General features: G+C 39.2%; 1 protein-coding gene across 1 annotated transcript; it reads left to right on the top strand.

Annotated features, from left to right (window-relative positions):
• The first annotated feature begins 1,493 nt into the window (after positions 1–1,493).
• Positions 1,494–22,350, top strand: acer2 (alkaline ceramidase 2). The gene is made up of 6 exons (XM_026171115.2): positions 1,494–1,835; positions 2,257–2,371; positions 5,807–5,948; positions 7,014–7,151; positions 18,838–18,975; positions 20,151–22,350. Exons 1-6 carry the CDS (start codon positions 1,722–1,724, stop codon positions 20,332–20,334), a joined length of 831 nt encoding a protein of 276 aa, XP_026026900.1. The 5' UTR covers positions 1,494–1,721; the 3' UTR covers positions 20,335–22,350.
• The last annotated feature ends 291 nt before the right edge of the window (positions 22,351–22,641 follow it).

Genomic DNA, 22,641 nt, shown 5'->3' on the forward strand with positions numbered 1-22,641 from the left:
GTACACATTGACAATAAACTGGACTGGGCTAAAAACACCACAGCACTTTACAGGAAGGGCCAGAGTCGTCTCTATTTTTTGAGGCGACTGAGGTCCTTCAACATCTGCCAGAAAATGCTGAGGATTTTCTATGAGTCTGTTGTGGCCAGTGCGATCCTCTATGCTGTTGCATGCTGGGGGAGCAGGCTGAGGGTCGCAGATGCCAACAGACTCAATAAACTAATTCGTAAGGCCAGTACTGTTGTGGGGATGGAGCTGGACTCCCTCAAGGTGGTGTCGGAGAAGCGGATGCTGTCCAAGATAAAGACAATGTTGGATAACACCTCCCACCCACTCCATGACATGCTGGTCAGTCACAGGAGCACGTTCAGTGAGAGACTGAGATTACCGAAAAGCACCACTGAACGACATAGGAAATCTTTCCTGCCTGTGGCTATCTCCCTGTACAACGCATCCACTTAACACACTGGTTACTGCTACAACTACACATGTTTCTTTTCCAGCTATTTATTAATGAGTATGCACAATAATAGGGCTGTCCCACACAAAATTGAGCAGACAGAATAGACCAGGAGTGTCAAACATATTGCACAGAGGTTGGACAGGGCCTGCTAATTTACTCAGTCATAGCTTTTGATAGCTTGACTGAGTAAATTATGTGTGTACATTTTGGATTTGTAACTGTATTTAGATCAGTTTTAAAGTCTTACAAAGACATCACCCACCTTTCACACCAAATGTATAAAGTAATATTTATGTCATTTTTGTTAGTATTCTGTTATTTTTATTTATTTAACAGGGACAGCGCATATGAATGGACACTAGTAGATGAAAATACAACATGTAAACATTACATTTTAGCAAAACGTCTAATTTCCAGGCACATTACATAAAATTTACACAAAAAACATACAGATATAGAAAATATAGCATATCATGAAAACACTAGTTATTTTATTGTATTTTTTATTTTGTTTTTCTTACTTTGGTCTATTTTTAAAGAACAATAAAGCTGTGGATTTGGTTCAGTTTGGTATGGAAGCTTGTTGCTAATAAAAAACAAAACAGATAGAAATAAGTCAAAATTAAAAAAAATAGGAAAAAAAGGAAAGCTCGATTTGTTTATGGAAGGGAAAAGGGTAGAAATGTATTATTGTCATTCAGTATTCTCGAGAAAATCGAAATTTGGAGATCTTAACTGTAATTCTGTTTTAGAGACAGCAAAAACAAAAGAAAGAAAGAAAGAAAGAAAGAAAGAAAGAAAGAAAGAAAGAAAGAAAAAAGTATTCTTTGACTACTGCTGACTTGAACATACAAACTTTAAGTATCTCCCCCCACTACTCTTTTTTTTTTTTAAATTACCGTGACAAAAATAAGTAAACTCTTCCTTCCTGACCTACGTTTGACCGAAGAAGGAAGCAGGCAGGAGTGACTTCTCTTGCAGCCTGAGCACTCTTTGAGTCGCGGACTGAGCAGCTGTCAGTGGACGAAGCAGAGCGTCACGACGAGCAGGAGGCTTTGTGGAAGAAGGACGTTCTCAAAATGCAGCTCCATAACGATTTCCCCAGTGTGTCACAGGCTCGAGTGGCCGATACGTGCCACGACTCGGACGTTAGGATCTAGCGTGCAGCCAGCGAGCCGACGGATAGCGACTTTCCCCCCCTCGGTTGTTTTATGTGCTGTCTGCTCGGCGCTGTCCATCCGACAGAACTAGTTCAGACATGAGTAACGTTAATGTGATGTTTTGGGACCAGTTGCAGGCTGGTAGCTCCGAGGTGGACTGGTGTGAAGGCAATTACCTTATTTACCCCAGCATCGCTGAGTTTTACAACACGGTCGGTTCTGAGAATGGGGCTTGTTGTTGTTGTTGTTTTTCTCGCTATTTTGCACATTACAGTTTTGTTTACAGTCAAAGCCTTTCTGCATTTCCTCTTCTTGCTGTTGTCTCCGTTGCACTGCTTGTTTTGTTTTACTCCCCTTTCCTTTCTTTCTTTTGTAGTTTAATGGCTTCTTTGCGCTATACAAATACAGGCCATTTACCATTTACTTCCCAGGTTAACGACTGCTTAGCTGAGCATTCTGGCTGCTTTTCAGCTTCAGCATCATGATATGTATTGTTAGTAGCAGTTTACAGGTTTTGCATGCCAGTTTCTGCACAGCCACCGAGGCCCGCACACTGATCAACTTTTGACGGGCATTGCTGGCTCTTTGCTGCGGGATCAGTGACAAAGACTTTTCTGTTGTTTATCATTTCAGATCAGCAACATTTTGTTTTTTGTTTTGCCGCCGATACTAATGTGCCTGTTCCGCCAATATGCAAAACATTTCAACAGTGGGATTTACCTCATATGGATACTGCTAGTTGTGGTCGGTAAGTTGGCTGCTGACCTCTCTTAACCCTTCATTTTTATTTATTTATTTTTCATTTCTCATCTATACACGTGGTACATAAAGCAAGCGTCAGATAGGGAGGCTTCAAATAAATAAATAAAATAGTGGATGTCATACAGATCACCAGTTGTCAGGCATCTTGGGAAGATTTGCCAGTTTTCTGTTGTTTAGTCTGTCTCTTCCTTAATCTCAAACTCTGAGATGTTGAGATCAAGGATCTGCGTGGGGGCCTGACCATCTGTTGCAGGGCTCCTTGTTTGATCGTTGCCATTTTTTGGCTTTATATGTGGGTTTGTTGATAGAGGTAGTGCACTGCACTTTTTGCATACATAAGGAGACTCACTAGAAAAGCACATCAGCATAATTCAGTTGAGTACATAAGTGCCACTAACACTGCTATGACTGTAAAAAGAAAAGGATCATTATAGGATTCATAAAGGAGGCCTTTATAGCTGGGCTGCTACATCAGATTGCATTAGATTAAGTGCTAAGTTGTTAACCCTAACATACTCTTCATATTCACCTTCTTCATAGTATACATATAGTATTTGGCATTTATAAATGTATGCCTGATCCTTACTTTGTGTATTAGAGAGCAGACAGTGTTTTGTTATTTTTGTTTATTAATTTTTGTTTAGGTTTTACAACATTTGTTTATGGAAAAAAATATCCAATATCTCACACTCATGTCAAGTTTTACCCAAGACACAAAAATGTAACAGCCATATTCATCTAAATATATTTGAACTGAGTTGATCATCGTTACTATCATTGTGCAGATGCCAAAAGTTATCAAATTTGAAGGTAAATAAGGCCATTTGAGGTATTTTTACTGCTGTCAAAACGGGTCAAATGAATGTGTAAGTAAAGGGACTGAGTAAATAGTCCTTACACAAACCAATTTCAAAAAGAATTGTGTATTCCTGTAGGACTTTATTCACAGCAAAAAATATTATTTTTTTCCTTTATTTTTTATGAGAGTAAGCAAAGTATCTGAGGGGTTTGCACTGTTAACTAGTACAAACCAGAAGGTTAAAGTATGTCGACTTGGTCTCTAGGCAGTTACGATGGACATTTAATTTGAACTAGTTTCCAGGTTTTAGACCAAAGGAGTGATCTGTATACACTTGTACTGCAGTGGCACTGTTGGGGTGCACAGTTTCTCAGCTGTGGCCTCTATCACCATCTTTAGATTGATTTTGAATTCATTATGTCCCATTCAATATTTAGGCCTTTAATGGTGCTTCTTCATCTACACAGTTCAATAGAGAGCCTTTCCCCATCGATGCTGTTTTGCAAACACTCGGATTGCCCTGTCAGCAAAGATAACCCGAGAGCAACCCAACCTCTGTTCCAAGGAGGTGACCTTGGTGGGTGTCCGGAAAAAAAAAGTAGTTGAAAAAGATTTGCATAACTGTCAGATTTAAAGAACTCGAGCTGGGTGTTTTCCTCTGTGGCCCATGTGTGGTCCAATGTAAAGGGAAATAAACGCAGTCTCCTGGCTTTGTTGGAGCCTCTTAGACAGTTGAACATTCTTGGTCCATACATGTTGCCATACCATAAATCCTTATCTGTGTATCTTGGACTGTATCCATTTTCTTTTCTTTGATTCTGGAGGCTTTTTAAAACAAAGCCAGTGCCAGCAACGGGTCACATGGTTTCATGCCGTTTCCTCTGTTTCAGCAGTTATGATGAACTTTGACTCGAATAGAAAAGCAAGCCTATAGTTTCTAGTTCAAAAACAACATCCAGCTCCTTTTTATTTCACCTTAGCCTCAGCAGTGTGTGCAAATATAGTTTGGCTACTTTGCATCCATATTTTGACCTGTCAGCAGATCAAAAATAAGAACGTGTAAATTAAGGCTTTGAATTAAGAAATTACACTCCTCACTAGGGCTGTTCGATTCATTTTACGCTATCGTTTGTTTCGTGGTGTTGCAAAATAAACTGTTTACGGCAATATTTTTTCATTGTTCTGATGGTCACTGTAGTGGCTATATTAATTTCTTAAAGTTCTCTCTTTCTCTTATATTTTATATAACCACACTACTGACGGACAAGCGCCTGTTTTTATGCGTTGTGGTTAGCAACAACGACGGTAACACCATCGTGTGTCCGCTTGTTTATGTTCCACATAACCTTTCACAATAAAGCTCAAGATCCTGTTGAGACTTTTCAAAATAAACTGAATCACGTGAAAGAGCAGATTATTTACAGATGAGTATTAAAAAAGAGCCGCCAGGTTCTAATAAATAGACCTTAGACTCAAACGTTAGAACAGGCGTTTCCCCGCAGCACGCCGTGTAATAAATACTCACAAAGAAAACGGCGGCCTTCACAACTTGTGTCTAAAAATGTATAGTTTCATACATCGGTTAAAACACTCGACTCCAGCTACATGACGCGCAGCTAGAAACACGTCCGGCAAGACGAGCTGCCAGAGATTCACAGAATTGACAGAAAATGTTACATTTTCGTGATTTATATCGTTATCGGACGATAGAATTCTTATATCGGGATATGAGATTTTGGTCATATCGCACAGCCCTACCCCTCACTGAGCTGAAGGCAACATATTCATATCCTGTCAAGTCACAAAGAACCTGGATTCTACTTTTAGTTTTAATGGAAAAAAGGACCAGTCTTTAAAAAAAAGAGCTATTTTTGCTTTTTTTAATCATTTCATCTTTATGCAAATATCTGTTATATCCAATTAACACTCCTCAGTTAGCCATTTTTTTCTTTGCTTGACTGATTATGAAGTAGCTGCTGATTCATTTACATGAATGCTTCTTTAAGTCTTTTGTTGAATGGCTCATTCTCATGCCTAGGTTGAGAACCATGGCAGGTTTTCACGATTAGTAACAACTGTGGGAGCAACATTTGATAAGAAGTCTGCTGAAATGTTGCACCTGATAATAAAAAGTCTGTTCTACCGTGATAAACAAGGAGGGGAAAGTGACTGCTGCATGTCTCTGCAGCATTTCAAGGCTTCATTTCTAAATAACTTTGCAAATTAAAGGCCAACAAAAGAGGCCTTTACATTCACTGTTACACAATGACTGCCTTTCCTCATAAAACATTTGGCAAACATTTGCACAATAACTTGAAACCCACATGTTTAGCAGCTTGAAAACGGCTTTCAAAGTTCCCATCGTAGATAACAGCCGGTCCTGTTCGATGTGTGATGATTGTGGCGTTCCAACTGTGCTCCGTTTTTCGGTTATTGTTTTGAACACGTCGTTTTAGAGGGGGAATATTTTAACTCTACGTTTGCTATTCTCAGTTATGTTCTGATGTTATAAAAGAGAGAGGGAGCACGTAACAAAACACAGACTGTCTCATTTATCCTGCCCTTTGAATACAAAACTTAAACATCTATCACTGTCCTTCTGTGTCTCTTCCTTTCTCCAAGGTATTGGATCGACTTATTTTCATGCCACCCTCAGCTTTCTTGGCCAAATGCTGGACGAGCTAGCCATATTATGGGTGCTCATGTGTGCCATAGCCATGTGGTTTCCAAAGAGGTATTTACCCAGGATATTCAGGAGGGATCGGTATGTTGATAACAACAATTATTATTATTATTTATTATTATTATTGTAAAAAAAGAGCTTAAACTATGTGCATGTGTAGATATGTAGTCCTGTGAAAAACTATTTACTCCTTTCCTAATTGGGTTTTCTTTTTCTGCAATATTTGGCACAATAAAATGTTTCCCATCATCAAACAAAGTTACAGTCTTTTACATCACTTTGGAGGAATTTTGGCCCTCTCGTCTTTGCAGAATTGTTTTAATTCAGTCACACTGGAGGATTTTCGAGCATGGTTTAAGGTCATGTCAAAGCAACTCAATCAGATTTAAGGTGCAGCCCTTGTCTAGGCCACTCCAAAACCTTCATTTTGGGGTTGTTTGAGACATTCAGAGGTGAACTTGCTGGTGTGTTTTAGATTATTGTCCTGCTGCTTTTGAGCTTGTTTAGCCTACCAGTACTTCATTTTGTCAGACAGGTTCTGTTTAAGTGATTTCTTAATTCAGAAGCTCTACCAGTAATCAGGCCTGAGGCCTATCCTTCATGCTCTTAACTCTTAATTATCATTCAAGCAGCTAAAAGTGTTTAGCTCTGACTGGAATTACTCACAGCTGGTGGCATCTGATGGTAGTGGCAATAATTAAGAATAAACACTAAAGCAGATACAGTGTAGGTTTGTCCCGTGCAAGGCAGGGCAAACATTTTTTTTCCCACATGGTCAAATATGTAGCATATGCATTTAGTACATTTAGCTCACTGTTGTCACATGATATCTCAGCTGCTGTGACACTCCTGTTTAATAATAGTCCTTTCTAAGATAGCTGACACCAGTAAAAGCTGCATCACATGTCTTTACTTCTCCTTGCATTGTCACCAAGCTGTCACAGCTGCTTGCTCTCACTTCAGGCTGCTACTTGTTTTGCCCAGCCTTTTGATTAGAGCTGAGCTTGTTTGTTATGTGCACCTTAAGTGGGTCATAATAATTTCTGGAGCACATCTGAGTCATCCAAACACTCCCTCTGTATCTTACAATCATGTTCATGGAGTATTGCAGCAATATCTGTCTGTTTTGTTCATTAATCCATCTAGGTCGAGATTCAAAGTGGTCATCGGCATCTTATCAGGGATCACCACGGGGCTGGCCTTTGTGAAACCTGTTGTCAACTCGCTGTCACTGATGACTCTGGGAATCCCATGTACCGTGCTGCTCATTACTGAGCTGAAAAGGTAAGACGGAAGAGTATGACTGTGTGTGTGTTTGTTTAAACAGCATAGATGAGTGTAAGTAGCCGAGTAGGTCTGAGCCAGAAGTGGCACACTGAGTAAACTACATGGACTATGTATCAAATGTGGACATGCTCTGAGCATCAAAAGAGGGAAGACGATGCAGAAAATTTTAAACCTAAAGTAAGTAAAGTAAAAGTTTATTTTTATAAACCCCTTACAGGAAGCAGGTGGTGAATCTGTTGGGTGATTTATAAAAAGATGTGTGATTGTGCAGAAGTCTGTGAGAAAATGATCTTACTGCTCACACAACTAATGACCACATGTTCCTAATGGGTTTGTGGTCTCAGCCACTAGTTTGAAGTCTCCTTTCACACAGCTTGATGGTTATTTAGCAAATTATGGTGCCTTCCTGAGTGTCTCTCATGATAAAGCAGAGTATCTCTAAGGGCCTAGTTATGTGTGCAATGTCATAGTCTTATTCTCAATCAAATCTAACCCTTACTAGTCATGTCCAGTTGAAAAACACTTAAAAACATGCACTCACACACAAAAGATCACTGCCAAAAGGCTTAAAATGTCACTAAGGGCCACATTTGCTCAGTGGGGATAGTATCACAAAAACAAACCCCTGGAAGTGGAAAGCTTTGCTCTCTCTCTCTCCACTTTGAAATCCTGTCTCAGGCTACGTCCACACTAATGCGTTTAGTTTTCTCTCCGTTTTGGCCTCCTGTCCACACTGAGACAGCGTTTTGGCTCATGGGAAAACATTTGAAAACGGTGCTTTCGCGTCGCAGTGTGGACAGCCAAAATGGAGACTTTCTAAAATGATGAGCATGTTAGTCATGTGATGCAGTCGTGTGACCAATTAAACTAAGATAGTGTAGGGCATTGTTGTTTTGTTTGCTCTCAAGCCCTATTAAAGATTAATATCAGTCTGTACATGCTCCAGATAACTTTTCTTCAAATTTTTTAACTCTCACTCGCAGTTGCAACTTTATGCTTTTGTGTTACTCGCAGCAACAACTCCACCTCATTGTTAGTCCATTTAAAAAACTCGGTGCTTTTCCTCAACATTTTGCCGCGACGTTTCAAAGAGCCGGAAAGTAAATAAGTAGCAGACAGAGGCAGGTCGAATCTTGTTGCGCTTCACGCATCCGCAGTACTGGAACGTAAGCGTTTTCAGCCGTTTCAATGTAGGCACGCAACTCTGTGAAAATGACTGAAAACGCTAGTGTGGACGCGGAGTGTTTTCAGATGAAAACGCCGTTTTCAATTCTATCCGGGCTAGTGTGGACGTAGCCTGAATCTCAAAACCTCCTGAAATATACTCACTCTGATTGTCTTCCAGCTTAATAGGTATTTTGGTTTATTCTTATTGTTTTTATTCTTTTATTCTTCTTGTAACCAACATAATTTCCTTAAGAATTATTAAAGTATTCTGATAACTGTTCTGTTTGGGTGGTTTCGAGTGTACACTACTTCAGCTGCAGGAAAGTTGATAGAATTTCACTATACAGGCTAACTTTTCTGTTAGGAATTTATGGGGATTTCTAAAATATGTGTGTTAAAAGCTGAAACCTGCTCTGCGTTGCTGGAAAACGTAACTGCCTGTGGCATGCGCTGTATGCGTCTTGTACTAGGCAGCTATTGTCCCCCTCCCTCTGACAGCCTGCTTTGTTAGTGAAAGTTACAGTTTTATTCTAACAGAAATATGAGTGGCTCGGCTCTAAAGCAGCTTTCTGTGGTGATGAAGACTCTTTTTTTTCCGTGAAAGTCAACGCAAACCATGTGAAGTCAATGATTTAGTTCTCGTTCCCCAACATAACTGAGTCTCACTTAAAAGTGAGAAAGTCCAGCAGTGCTGAAACTTTGGATTGTTTTATATGTTTCGGTTTAATGCAATCACGTTACTTAGCACCCACCTAAATGTTGTCGTCTTCTATCCGGTTGTTCAGTCTGACGTCACTAGCAGTGTCTGGACCTAAACTCCGCTGCAGGTCCATATATCAAACGATCACTGTGGCATTACTGAGAGTTGAAAAACTGTCTAAAGTCTTTCATCTTTAATAAAATGATCAGCGTTCTGCTCTACCAGGTGTAACAACTGAGTTTAGCATCCAGGCATCCATGAAAACGGAATTTATGACATTTAATGGAGTTAGAAGTTAGCAGGGAGTTAGCTCGCTAGCTTCTATCTAAATACAATATAGCATGTCCTGACTGCGGAGTTTTGGAAACAAATTAAAACGTTCAGCTCTGCTATCACTTCCAACATAAATGAAGACGGAAAACTAAGGCAAGGCAAGTTTATTTGTATAGCACAATTCAACAACAAGGTGATTCAAAGTGCTTTACAGAGACATTAGAAACAAGAACAAATAAAAAGCATGATTTAAAATAGATTAAAACAAGCAAATAAACTAACTAACTAATTAACAAACAAACAAACAAACAAACAACAGTATATAAAATCAAAACAGATAAAATCAGAACAGTAGATAAAATCAGTAGTTAAATGTAAGTTTTGAAATTTAAGCTTAAAGTGTGGATTTGGTGCTTTATTCAAATGCAGCTGAGAACAGGTGAGTCTTCAACCTGGATTTAAATAAACTGAGTGTTTCAGCTGATCTGAGGCTTTCTGGGAGTTTGTTCCAGATATAAGGAGCATAAAAGCTGAATGCAGCTTCTCCGTGTCTGGTTCTGACTCTGGGAACTGATAAAAGACCGGATCCAGATGACCTGAGGGATCTGGATGGTTCATACTGGGTCAGGAGGTCATTGATGTATTTTGGTCCTAAACCATTCAGAGCTTTATAGGCCAGCATCAGAACTTTAAAGTCTATCCTCTGACGGACAGGCAGCCAGTGTAAGGACCTCAGAGCTGGACTGATGTGGTCCACTTTTTTGGTCTTAGTGAGGACTCGAGCAGCAGAGTTCTGAATGAGCTGTAGTTGTCTGACTGATTTTTTTAGGTAGACCTGTAAAGATGCTGTTACAGTAATCAAGCCTACTAAAGATGAATGCATGGACTAGTTTTTCCAGGTCCTGTTGAGACATCAGATCTTTTATCCTTGATATATTCTTGAGGTGATAGTAAGCTGACTTTGTTATTGTCTTAATGTGTTTTTCTAAGTTTAGGTCTGCATCCATCACTACACCCAAATTTCTCGCCTGGTTTGTGGTTTTTAGATGTATAGATTGAAGTTCTCTGGTGACCTGTAATCGTTTTTCTTTGGCGCCAAAGACTATTACCTCAGTTTTGTTTTTGTTTAGCTGGAGAAAATTGTGGCACAACCAGTCATTGATTTCCTCAATGCATTTACCAAGAGCCTGTACAGGGCCTCGGTCTCCTGGTGACATTGTGATATATATTTGTGTGTCATCTGCATAGCTGTGATAGTTTATTTTGTTGTTGTTTATAATCTGTGCCAGTGGGAGCATGTAGATGTTAAACAGAAGGGGTCCCAAGATGGAACCTTGGGGAACTCCACATGTGATACTTGTCTGCTCAGATGTGAAGTTTTGAACCAGTTTAGTACAGTTCCTGAAAGACCTGTCCAGTTCTCCAGTCGTTTGAGTAATATGTTGTGGTCAACTGTATCAAATGCTGCACTGAGATCCAGTAAAACTAGGACTGACATTTTTCCACTGTCTGTATTCAGACATATGTCATTAAACACTTTGGTCAGAGCGGTTTCAGTGCTGTGGTTCTGTCTAAAACCTGACTGGAAGGCATCGTAGCAATTATTCTGTTTTAAGAAGTAACTGAGCTGTTGAGAAACTGCTTTTTCAATGATCTTACTTAAAAACGGGAGATTTGAGATCGGCCTGTAGTTGTTCATTTGTGTCTTGTCAAGATTGTCCTTTTTCAGTATAGGTTTGATTACAGCAGTTTTTAGTGATTCTGGAAACACACCTGATAATAAAGAAAAGTTGACGATCTGTAACAGGTCTGACTCTAAAGTCTTTGAGACCTTTTTGAAAAAACTTGTTGGCAGGACATCTAAAACAGCAGGAGGAGGAGTTCAGTTTACCTAAGATGTCCTCCAGGTCTTTGCTGTTAATAGGTTGAAACTGTTTCATGGTGTTTAAACAGTTTTTTGGTGGACACAGTACATATCCTGGATCTGCTGTTGATGTACCAATTGCTTGTCTAATTTTTTGGATTTTTTCAGTGAAGAATTTGGCAAAGTCATTGCAGGCCATGGTCGAATGAAGTTCAGCTGCCACTGACACAGGAGGGTTTGTTAGCCTGTCAACTGTAGAAAATAAGACCCGAGCATTATGGCTGTTTTTCATTTCCACACAGTCCATTTACCTCCACGTTTACTTCTAAGCGATGAATTTTTGTCTCCAGTACTGCAATCTTCTGCAGGAGGCTGTGGTAGTCATCTGTGGAGAGGGAAGGCATCTTGTTGCTAGTTAGCCTAGCGGTTAGCACCTTTCCAGGCTATTGAGGCTGCTCGGTGCCCAGACGCTGTAATCAGGCTTCAGCTGTGTCTAGGCCACAGACACACGGAGCGCTGAGGACAAGGTAACCATAAAATGTTGCTGTTTCTGTTAAGAACACTCTAGTCCTAATGATCTACAAGTGTCCAGAAGTTATCGCAGGTAAGCTCACACGGAAAAAAGGGAAAAAATCAGCATAAAAATCAATAAAAATCAATATAAGAAGCAAAGCATTCAAGAGCAAAGAGATGAAGCGGCCACACTCACAAAGGGGAGGAGCTAAACAGCAGTGACGTTTGTAGGGTTACTGAAGTTGGGCTAGCTGGTATATAATGATGTGCTACGTGACCGCTAGCAACACAGCTATGTTAGCATAATATAAACAAGCTAACTTTTTTCCCACTCGATAAAAGTTAACATGAGTGTTCTCGGTGGTCAGGAACAAATGTAATCGCATGGCAGGATGCTGTAAAAGGACCAAACTTCAGCCAGGAGAACAACTGAGATAATCCATCCACAATACGAGGTTAGTCATTCATATACTGCTGCATGGGCTGGGCTGTAGTTACATCCTAAGGTTTTAAAAACTGAGCTTAAATAAATGATTAGTGGTAATAAAAGCCGAGGGAGGTCAACAGTGATCACTGACTGTTTTAGGAGCTTTTTGAGATCAAATAGAAGAAAATACATAACATTAAACATGTTAACAACACAAAAGCCATATTAAACGCAGACTACTTTAGGCCCGGAAGTAGGATTCGTCGCGTCATCACTGAACAATCGGATAGTGACTCACAGGATGGCTGTAGATCAGGCTATTGGCAGAGGTTTGTTTGGCGGAAACGCCTGGTATGTGCCCAACTGGAAATAACATTGGCGGTAAATAAGAAGCGACTGCAGCATCAAAGGATGTAGCATAAATCACAAAAAATTAATTTTTATCAGCCCCAAATAATGTAAACCAGCAGTCCTCTATGAAGTCTCTGGCTTTGTTTCAGTCATGCCTTTATAGGCAGGGAAATGTTCCAGAGTTGATGCATGGGAAGTATGATAACCTGACTTATCAACAATGTGCTTTATCACCTCTTTAAGTCTTGAACTGTTTAAATAACAGAAATCAAATAGTGAAGTCGGTGCATTGTTAACATGCCACCTTTCACCTTTTTGTACTGTCTGGTGTGTCTGTTCCAAACTTATTATGTGGAAGAAAGTTCCTGAAAGCACAACAAGCCTTTCACTCTGTTTTTCTGCGTGTTTGTGTCCTTAATGCTTCCTAGCCGTCACAGTAACGTGGACGTATGTTCCGTTGCTTCCGTTTCCCATAACCCTTACTCAACACCATCAGTCCCCAAAATTCATCTATTGTTCAACCTGTTAGTAATTCTTCACATTACTGCCAGTGCCAGTCATCCATTGAAACTGCTTGTTTTTGTTGTTCCAAGTGTGAGAGAGTTCCTGTTGCCCCGACTGATGGACTTTTGCCCTCAGAAAGGACAGAAAACTTAGTTGTTGGTTTCAATCCAAGTCAACTTTCAGGCCAGCAAGAACAACATGTTCTGTGAGTCAACTGTGAGCATGCAGAGGAAGTATATAAAATTACAAAACTGGATACTTTAATACTATTATAACTAGCCTGCAGCGTTTGTTTTAAAGTGGGGTGTAGAAGAAAATTCCATCATGGACACAATTTTTAGTGACTGCAAAGTTACGTATGCAATGTACACTGAGCGTGATGGAGAACATTGTTAGTATTATAGTAAGTTTTAAGATCTTATTATGAATTTGATGTATGTGAAACAGCTCATGGAACATATCACAGATAATAAGGTTAAATAGTAACATGCTTGGGGGAGGAAATAAAAGCATCCTGTTTCTGTTACAAGATGGATGTAGGCACCGTGAAGTCACCCACTGGTGTTTTGACTCCACATATTGAAGCTTCAGTGTTATTTATGACCACTTTATTAGGTATACCTTTCTACTAACCGTTTTCTTTCAAGCAGAGGTTCCGCCCTGTACTAGAGAGGTTTTATCTTTATTTATTTAACCTTTAGTCCCATTGAGACTGAACGTCTCATTAACAAGAAAGACCTATTTTATTTGTGGCAAAGAGTCAACAAGGTTCAGCCAAGTAATTTTGGTCCATATTTAGGAAAAAAAAAAAGTTGTTCATCAGCTTTGAAACGATCCACAGGAATGGGAGTCGCTGAAACTTGAGTGATAAATTTAATTAGTGTCCAGCTTTGTGTCACGTATGCTACAGACCTCTGTTTTGTACAGTCGAGTGCGAGGAGAGTCACATCAGGGCTCCACCCTTATCTTTGCCTCCCACAATTATACTCCTCAGATTCCCCAGCACTTTCTCTCAAAGCAGAAGCACTAATCTAATGTCATGTATCTTATCTCACATCCTTCTATAATCTCCTGGCTGATGGGAGCAGTTTTCCAGATATCCGGCTATGTGGTGACGTTTTTGTCAACATATATTTGCTGGCAGGAAAGGGCGTTTGCTCGATAAGAGTAATTTATGTAAAATATTTCAGGCCAACTGACTTGATGTATAAGGTTTACAACAGAAGTGAGCATAGTTCTGTCCATATGATGAAGTAAGTAGTTCAATATTTACTCTTTCTTTTCTTTTTTCTACTAAAAAAGTGTTTATTGGGGATTTCTTAGAGATGATTCTCATAGCTGCTCTTTGCTGCTGCTTTATTGCTCCATGTTTATGATTAAAATGCCACATTTTTTTTACTTGTTTACTGAAGCATATTCTAAGTAAAGTTATATAATGGGCATGGACATAATGTGTAGACTCACAGCTTTCATTTGAGGGTATCCACATTCAGATTGGATGTAGGGTTTAAGAGTTTCAGCTCCTCAACATGTGCCACCCCTTTTTTTTTTTTTTTTTTTTTTTTAAAAGGGGCCAAATGTAATTGGACAATTGACTCAATTTCATTGGGAGGTGTGGGCAGTTGATTTGAGGTGTAGTTCTTGTATTTAGAAGATTTTGCTGTGACCAGACAGTAGAAACTGGAGAGCTACTTGGCCTTGTTTTCAAAGGAGCTCTCCATGGAGGTGAAACAAGCCATCCTTACGCTGCGAAAACAGAAAAAAACCCCATCTCAGAAATTGCTACAATAGTAGAACATTGGTGAATGATCACAGAATCATTCCCATGGTGAAGAGAAACTCCTTCACAACAGCCAACCAGGTGTACAATACTCTTCGGGAGATTGACCTTTTGATATCCAAGAGGACTGTGTGAAAGTAAATACAGAGGGTTCACTGCAAGGTGCAAGCCACTCATCTCCCCCAGAAAGGCCAGATTGGACATTGCTAAAAATCATCTAAAAAGCCAGCACAGTTCTGAAAAAACATTCTTCGGACAGATGAAACCAAGATCAGAATAGAGTGGTGAGAATGATGACAAGAAAAAATTATGGAGAAGGCGTGGAACAGCTCATGATCCAAAGCATACCACATCATCTGTAAAACACAGCGGAGGCAGTGTGATGGCATTGGGGTGCATGGCTGCCAGCTGCACTGGGACTCTAGTGTTTATTGATGATGTGACACAGGACAGAAGCAGCCAAATGAATTCTGGGGTGTTAAGAGACAAGCTGTCTGCTCAAATCCAGCTAAATCCAGTCAAATTGGTTGGTCCATACAGATGGACCATGACCTAAAACATATAGCCAAAGAAACCCAGGAGTTTATTCAAGCAAAGAAGTGGAATATTTTTGAAGATCCAAGTCAGTCACCTGATCTTAACACAGTCGAGCATGCATTTCACTTGTTGCAGATTAAATTTTGGACAGAAAGGGCCACAAACAAACAGCAACAAGCAGCAAGTTGCTGCAGTAAAGGCCTGCCAGAGCATTAAAACGGAGGGAACCAACATCTGGCGATGTCCATGATTTCAAGACTTTAGGCTGTCATTGCCAGCAAAGGGTTTTCAACTAAGTATTAGAAATAAACATTTTATTTTCAGTTATTTAATTTGTCAAGGGAATGTGTTAATAATGTATGTCATTTGAAAGCACTTTCCCCCATTGTTCAGTAAATTTCTTCTTGTGTTTTTGTTTTTTATCTTGCTAGACAGAAAGTAAGTTTGTTTGTTTGTTTGCTTTTTAAATGATGCTATCCACAGAGGTTGTTGTTGGGTTTTTTTTGCACTGCATGTCATAATCTCTAATCTGCCAAGTCTGAAGGGCACGCCTGTCTGTCTTTCAGAGGCTTGTTATTCAACTGAAGCACTATGTGCAGCATAATTTCCATTAGGACGTCACAGTGGCTCTAATAGCAGTGTTGTGTCTCCCCCTGTACTTCCTGATTACTAGCCCATCTGTGCTTCTTCTAAGTTTTAATCGGTTACTGATCTTCCTGTAGCTCATTTTTCATCATTACAAAGTCTCAGAATAAAATTTCTTATATTCCTTTGGTAATTCTTTTCCATAGGGAACCGAATCGTGCAGATATACGAATAGAAACCCCTGTTCTATGGTCATTTTATGAACAAATTCATGCAGCTGAAGAGAAATAATCATTTTTCCACCAGTTTTGATTTAATGAATCAGAAGGTTTTTTTCTACCTTTGCCAGCAGTGCTCTCAGGTGTTTTTCTAGTCTGTTTCATTGACTTACTGTTTTGAGGCCTGTGCATTTTTAATGCATAAGCCCCATATTAAGCTTTCTTTTCTTGCTTTCACATATCTTGTCGTCACATCTTCACAGTTATCGATTAGTTAATATTTTTTAAGCACTTTGACACTTAAATTGTAATATAAAGACATATAGCCACTCTTTTTGTGTTCTGTGATTAACTGGAACAATCAGTTTTTACAGTATTGATGACAATTTAATGACCCACTTCCCAGTGGGAAGATGCATCACTGGCCATCTATTTTTGTACTTCCTGTTGGCGGTTCATAGCTGTGACACCCTTTTTTCCTGCCTCTTTCTGGGCAAGTTATGTAATAGAGGCTGTTTACCAGTTCAGGTCACCAGCGCACTTACTTTAAAATAAGAAATCTTTAATTCTGGTGTGATGGGTAAATTTTGCAATTTCTGTAGCTGTTATTATTTTTAAATAAAAGATGTAGAAAAATAAAAAATGTAGCACCATTTCTCACTGCTTCCAGGGAGTCATCCACTTCTGAACATACAGTATGCAGATAAATGTACGGGTCCACCGACGTGTTACATCTACAGGAATTGCTCGGCCATGGAGCTCCCAGCACACAGTTTTTGGGCTGATGTTAATGCCAGAAAAAGTCTGGAGCTCTGCACTTAATGAGTCAGCAGAGCGTTTGCGACTTTTGTGCTCTATGCCCCCTAGCACTCGTCAGCCGTGCTCCGTAACTGAGTTGACTTAATCCAGTGGTGGCATCCTATTACAGTTTCATGCTGAAATACAGTGAGTTATTTAGAATAACCCATTCTTTCACCAATCTTTACAAAGTGTAAAGGCAGATTGAATGGCCAGGTGCTTGATTTTATACACCTATGACAGTGGGACTGAATGAAATGCCTGAATTCAAAGGTTAAGAGGTGTGGTCTAGTACTTTTGTCCAATGCTGGCAACCTTAGTATTCCTTACTGGCCAAATTCCACATTTCCACAGGCTTATGATTACAGTGTAAATTAATTAAATAGGAAAAGTGTCTTTTTGTTTAAATAAAAATAAGTGTTCTCCACATGGTTTTGGGGCTCTGAAGGTCAGTGACAAATGTTACATTCATGGTGTCAGAGCTTTCGGAGCTTTTTCGCTTGAATGACTCCCACATTCCCTGAGACCAGACCACCTTTATCAGTCAGTGTGATCGCAACTGACTGCTAATTAATCTAATCTCTGCTTTCACTGTCAGTGTAAAGTCTGCTTACAAAGATTCCTGAGCCTCTGCGTGAGAGTGATGTTTGCCGTTTAGCTCAATCCGGTTATGTTGCTGAGCTGGAAAGGTTCTGTGTCATCCATGGATTCGTGTCACCTTGAAACAATGGTGACTCAAAGGTAGAGGCTTCTTAAATGGTTTGACTTCATCAAATGGGCGACCGTGGCTCAGGGGGTTGGGAATCGCATCTGTAACCAGAAGGTCGCCGGTTCGATCCCTGGGCTCTCTGTCCTGGTCGTTGTGTCCTTGGGCAAGACACTTTACCGGTGTTGGCCAGAAGGGCAGGATATGGCAGCCTCGCTTCTGTCAGTCTGTCAGTCTGCCCCAGGGCAGCTGTGGCTACAACTGTAGCTGCCTCCACCAGTGTGTGAATGTGAGAGTGAATGAATAGTGGCATTGTAAAGCGCTTTGGGTGCCTTGAAAAGCACTATATAAATCCAATCCATTAAATGCACTGACCTAAGGGCAGGTGACAAACTGCCGTTTAGTCACAGTCAGGCTTCTGTGTCCCCCTCTTTGTCTCTGCACTCTGTTTGGCCTGGCTCTGACTGGTGTGCCTAAGGAGGGCAAGACTAAGAATAGTTTGGCAGTGGCACTCTGGATTAGCACATCTCTCTAGGTCAGAGGGGTATCCATGAGGATATTTGCAGATAAATCTAGCTGGAGCAATCATCATTGCCATTAAAATCCTCCTGCTTTTAGAGCACCAAAATTGGGCAAAAAGGCCAGTACATCCTGGAAGCGACCGCGTGAGGAGGCCCAGAGGTTTAAGATTCTTTAGGCAAGAAATAAGATTTTCAGAAGTATTTTATTGATAAAAAGAAATGTAAACATGAGGATCAGTATTTTAATGTTAGTTTGCTAAAACTGAGAAAATTTCCACTATGATTTTGTAGTATTTTTATATTACAGTGGATTAAATGATTATGTAAGTGAATGTCATTGGGAGAGTTGGCAGCTGAAGAGCTAGATATTAGATAATGGAGTTATTTTAAGACAAAAATGCAAACGTGTGCCTCAAAATAAATGTGGTAAAATAAATGTTAATGTTTGTCTGTATAGTCTGGATGTGAAAGAGGAAGAGGAATAAATGATGAATATATATGCTGCCCACAAGTGGCCAACGTGGGTTTAGCAGCAATGTACTTTACATATATGATTAATTGCATTTATTTAGTAAATATTTCAGATTGTTTTGAGAAAATCAATATAATCTGTAATTCTAGGAAATGTATTGCTATTTTAACAAAATTGAACTGTTTCTATTTATATGCTGAATAAATCATCAAGTTGGCTGCATTTGTATTTTCACGGCTCACATTGTTCTTCACTGTGTCATCGCAGGTGTGAAAACCCACGTGTGTTCAAGCTGGGCCTGATCTCAGGGATCTGGTGGGCGCTGGCTCTGCTTTGCTGGATCAGTGACAGGATATTCTGCGAAGTGTGGTCATCTGTCAACTTTCCCTACCTACACTGTGCTTGGTAAGCTCAAAGTCGACTCAAAGTCAAACTCAGTGCTGTATAAGGTGTTAATGGTATCATTTATTCACAATGTGTATTTTATCCTGTGAGACTAAAAGGCAAAATAAGTGTTACAAGACAGTTACAGTTGCACTGTATACTTTTTTTCTTAAAACAAATGAATAAAAAATGTCAACCAGTTTTCATTTCAGGTGATTTATGTGTTTTATATGAGGAGGAACAGGCAGGGGAACTAGGCAGTAGCTTCAATAGACTGAAGGTAAATCAAACAGAAAAGAGGAATTTGAGAAATTAAGTCATGTGAAATATAAATTTGTAAAAACCACCTTTCAGCATTAACTTGAATAACTTGTTTTCCGTATGACTTTATCAGCCTCTCACATCATTGTGGGGGAACTTTGGCCTAGCGTTCTTTACAGTGTGCCTTTATTTAATTGAGGTTTGTGGGTATTTATGCACAGCTCTCTTAAGATCATGCCACAGCATGCTGTCATGGACTTTTTTGAGATACGGGACTTTCTGCTTCACAGAGTGAATGGGTTAAATGCAGAGAGGAATTTCCCCACGGGGATCAATAAAGTATACGTTATTATTATTATTATAATTATTATTATAATGTCTTGAACTTTAACATGTGATATGCTAAATGCGGTTCTGAGATGTAGCTGTTGTTATTTTGCAATTTCTCTGCATGGTCTCAGGTGAATTGGCTGTCATTGTGAGAACCAATACCTGAATGTTTTAGACCAGCAAACTGTCAAAACTTCTGGTTTTATAGAAGTGTTCACACTTACTGGTAATTAGTTAATCAAGTGCAATTGTTTACCAGAACCTGACTGTTACTTACCCTCTGAATTCCTATGAAAGCCATACAAGTTTGCTTATTTTAATGTTTTATTTTTCAAACTGCATAGAGTCCTGCGAAAACTTTCTTTTTTCACATGGCTGCAGAAGTAGTTGGAAAAATCCCAAAAAGTTGATTCTGTTCATCTGGATGTAGCGTTTTCAGTGGGAGAAACCTTTTGTCACTCATTCAAGTGACTTCTTCAGTCTGAGCTGACTGCAGGTTTCCCCAGATTTGTTTCAGGGAAAACAAGACACTGTTAAACTTTTACAGCTGTGCCTGTAAATCATTTCAGAGGTTAGGCTTATTCGTGATCATTTTGCTCTTACAGGCACATCCTCATCTGTCTGGCTTCCTATTTGGGTTGCGTTTGCTTCGCCTACTTTGATGTTGCTACCGAGGCACCGGAGCGAGGTCCCGTCATCATGTTCTGGCCCAGTGAGAAATGGGCCTTCATTGGTGTGCCATATGTCTCCCTACTCTGCGTCCATAAGTCTACTATAAAGGTGACTTAAAGCAACGCTGATGCGTTCACACCGAGACACTGCATCTGTGACTCATCTTGCATCAACTGGTGCTCTTGTGACTTGAGGATATACGTGATGCACGTCTTGAAAGGATTTTGTATTTGGCTCATGTTTATGCAACTCGGTCAAAGAACAACAGGTTGTTTTAGACGATACACAACTACTCTTAAATATCAAAGCCAAGAAACCTTTACAGTGTTACAAACGTATCTCAGGCTTTGCATAAGACGTATTTAAAATCTCTTAAGAGTTTAAGTGTTAGTATTTTACATTTCATACTTCTTTAAAGAGAAGATTTTCTACATTTTCTGGGAACTGAGAAAACCTCACTGTAAAGAGTTATGTTGCCTTTACAAGAGTGAAAAACATAGCACCTCATGAGTGCAGTCATGAAACCATGTTTAGAAACAATAAAGCACTGAATTTATTAACTGTGATTAATGCGTCACGCATTAAAGCGTCACGTTGCTAATGCACTCAGCAAATCAACAGCAAGCTTTATTGGTTCATAAAATGTTACTAAAGCGTTACACAAAGGTCATTTATGCAAAGCCTTTGTGCTGTACGTCTGCCCGCCCGTGCTTTCAGGCTTTTTGCTGAACAACATCAGAAACACATGGGACATTTCTGCTACAGATCTGTTCAGTTTTACTTTAAGGATGCTACTGTAATTTTTCTTTTTTTTTTAGAATAGTAAATGAGGAAAGTGTTTAATATATACCTGTATATATTTCCTAATTAAATAGGCAATAATACTCTCAAGAAAATAATACCATTCATATATTAGTGAATGACCAGGTACCTTTTTAATATTGGCACCCAATGTAGAAACCCAAAAATCTGAATGTGACGTGAACGTAGCATTTTAAGATATAATATCTACATTTATTTAATCAAACAATTAGCTTGCTTGTGTTTAGCCTCTAATCCCGAATGTTTTTGCTTTCAACCCAGACTTCTCAACTGACCTTCAGGGCTATTATTATTTCAAACTTTGTTTGGCCTTAAACACTAAATAATGGATTCCAAAGAAGAATGAAGGTGATTGTGCTTTGCAATTTTAGAAAATGTTTGGAAAGAAGATGCCAAACCATCCGGTATCTGCTAGCAGTTGTAGTCTTTGGAGGTATGATTTGTTAATTTCTCCGTCCAAAAGCTAAAACTTTAATTTTCTTTTTATTTGGCAAAAAAGGAAAAAAAATGCATATAGGATACAAAAGGGATGTATTTTGAATGCTGCAGACCAAATCCCTGAAACACAAAGCTCTCCAAAGCATTTTTTTCTTTTTTACTTTGTTGGACATGCTCCTGAAATCTGCCTCTAGCCTTTTAACTAATATCATTTTACCCCTGTCCTCCCACAGAGGACTCTGGGAACTCAAACAACCAAAATAACTTGTGCAATCATGAAAGGTCAAATGAATCATGTTTTACAAAGAAAACAAGTATTTTGGTGATATTCTGAAGCAATAGTTTTGTAACAACATGATGTATTTTCTTATTATAAACCGTTTATATTTTTCTACGTGAAGTGCAGCCAAAGGTGAAGGTGAATAATTTTGATATAGCATTATTACTAACTTTGTTGATAAACATTTTTAATGTATCTTCATGAGAAGCCTTTTGGGTGGAATGGAAAATGTTAACAATGCAATGAGTACATAAAACTGTGCTGCAAATTATACAGGGAAACGATGATGGTGGGTTTGTTGAGTGATGATACTTGGGAAGTAAGTCAGTGAATTAGTATCAGATCAAGGACTTTGAAAGCAGCAGCCTCTTTCTGTCTGCATCATGAAGGTTGTCTTGGCTGTGACTTAATGTGTTTTTATTAACCTACATGTATATAGATCTCAGCATTTCTCTGCCTGCTTTGACAGTGCAAATAAACTGCACAGAAATATTTATTTTCATTAATGATCCTTTTTTTGTAAATGAATATGTGTAATAGATTAGATAATTAATATATTATTTTATGCAATAAAACTCAATAAATCCCCCAAATGACTGTTTGTGTCTATTCCGTGTTTATCTTGGAATAAATACTTGATCAGAAGTGCTTGTTTCACTGTACACTTTTGCCACTCTTGTAGGTTTTCAGCAGGCTGACTTACAGTGATGCAGAACACAATTTTAGTCACTAGGGGGCGAAATTTTCCCACATCTAATTAAATAAATCTATAGAACTGTCACTTTTCAATATAAGTGAATAAAATAAATAATAAAATTGTCATTGAATTAATCAAATATTTCTTCAACTTCATACCAAAAGTAGTACATGTGAACAGATTTTCT

Source organism: Astatotilapia calliptera, chromosome 6, assembly GCF_964374335.1.
Source record: "Astatotilapia calliptera chromosome 6, fAstCal68.1, whole genome shotgun sequence".
Classification (NCBI taxonomy): domain Eukaryota; kingdom Metazoa; phylum Chordata; class Actinopteri; order Cichliformes; family Cichlidae; genus Astatotilapia; species Astatotilapia calliptera.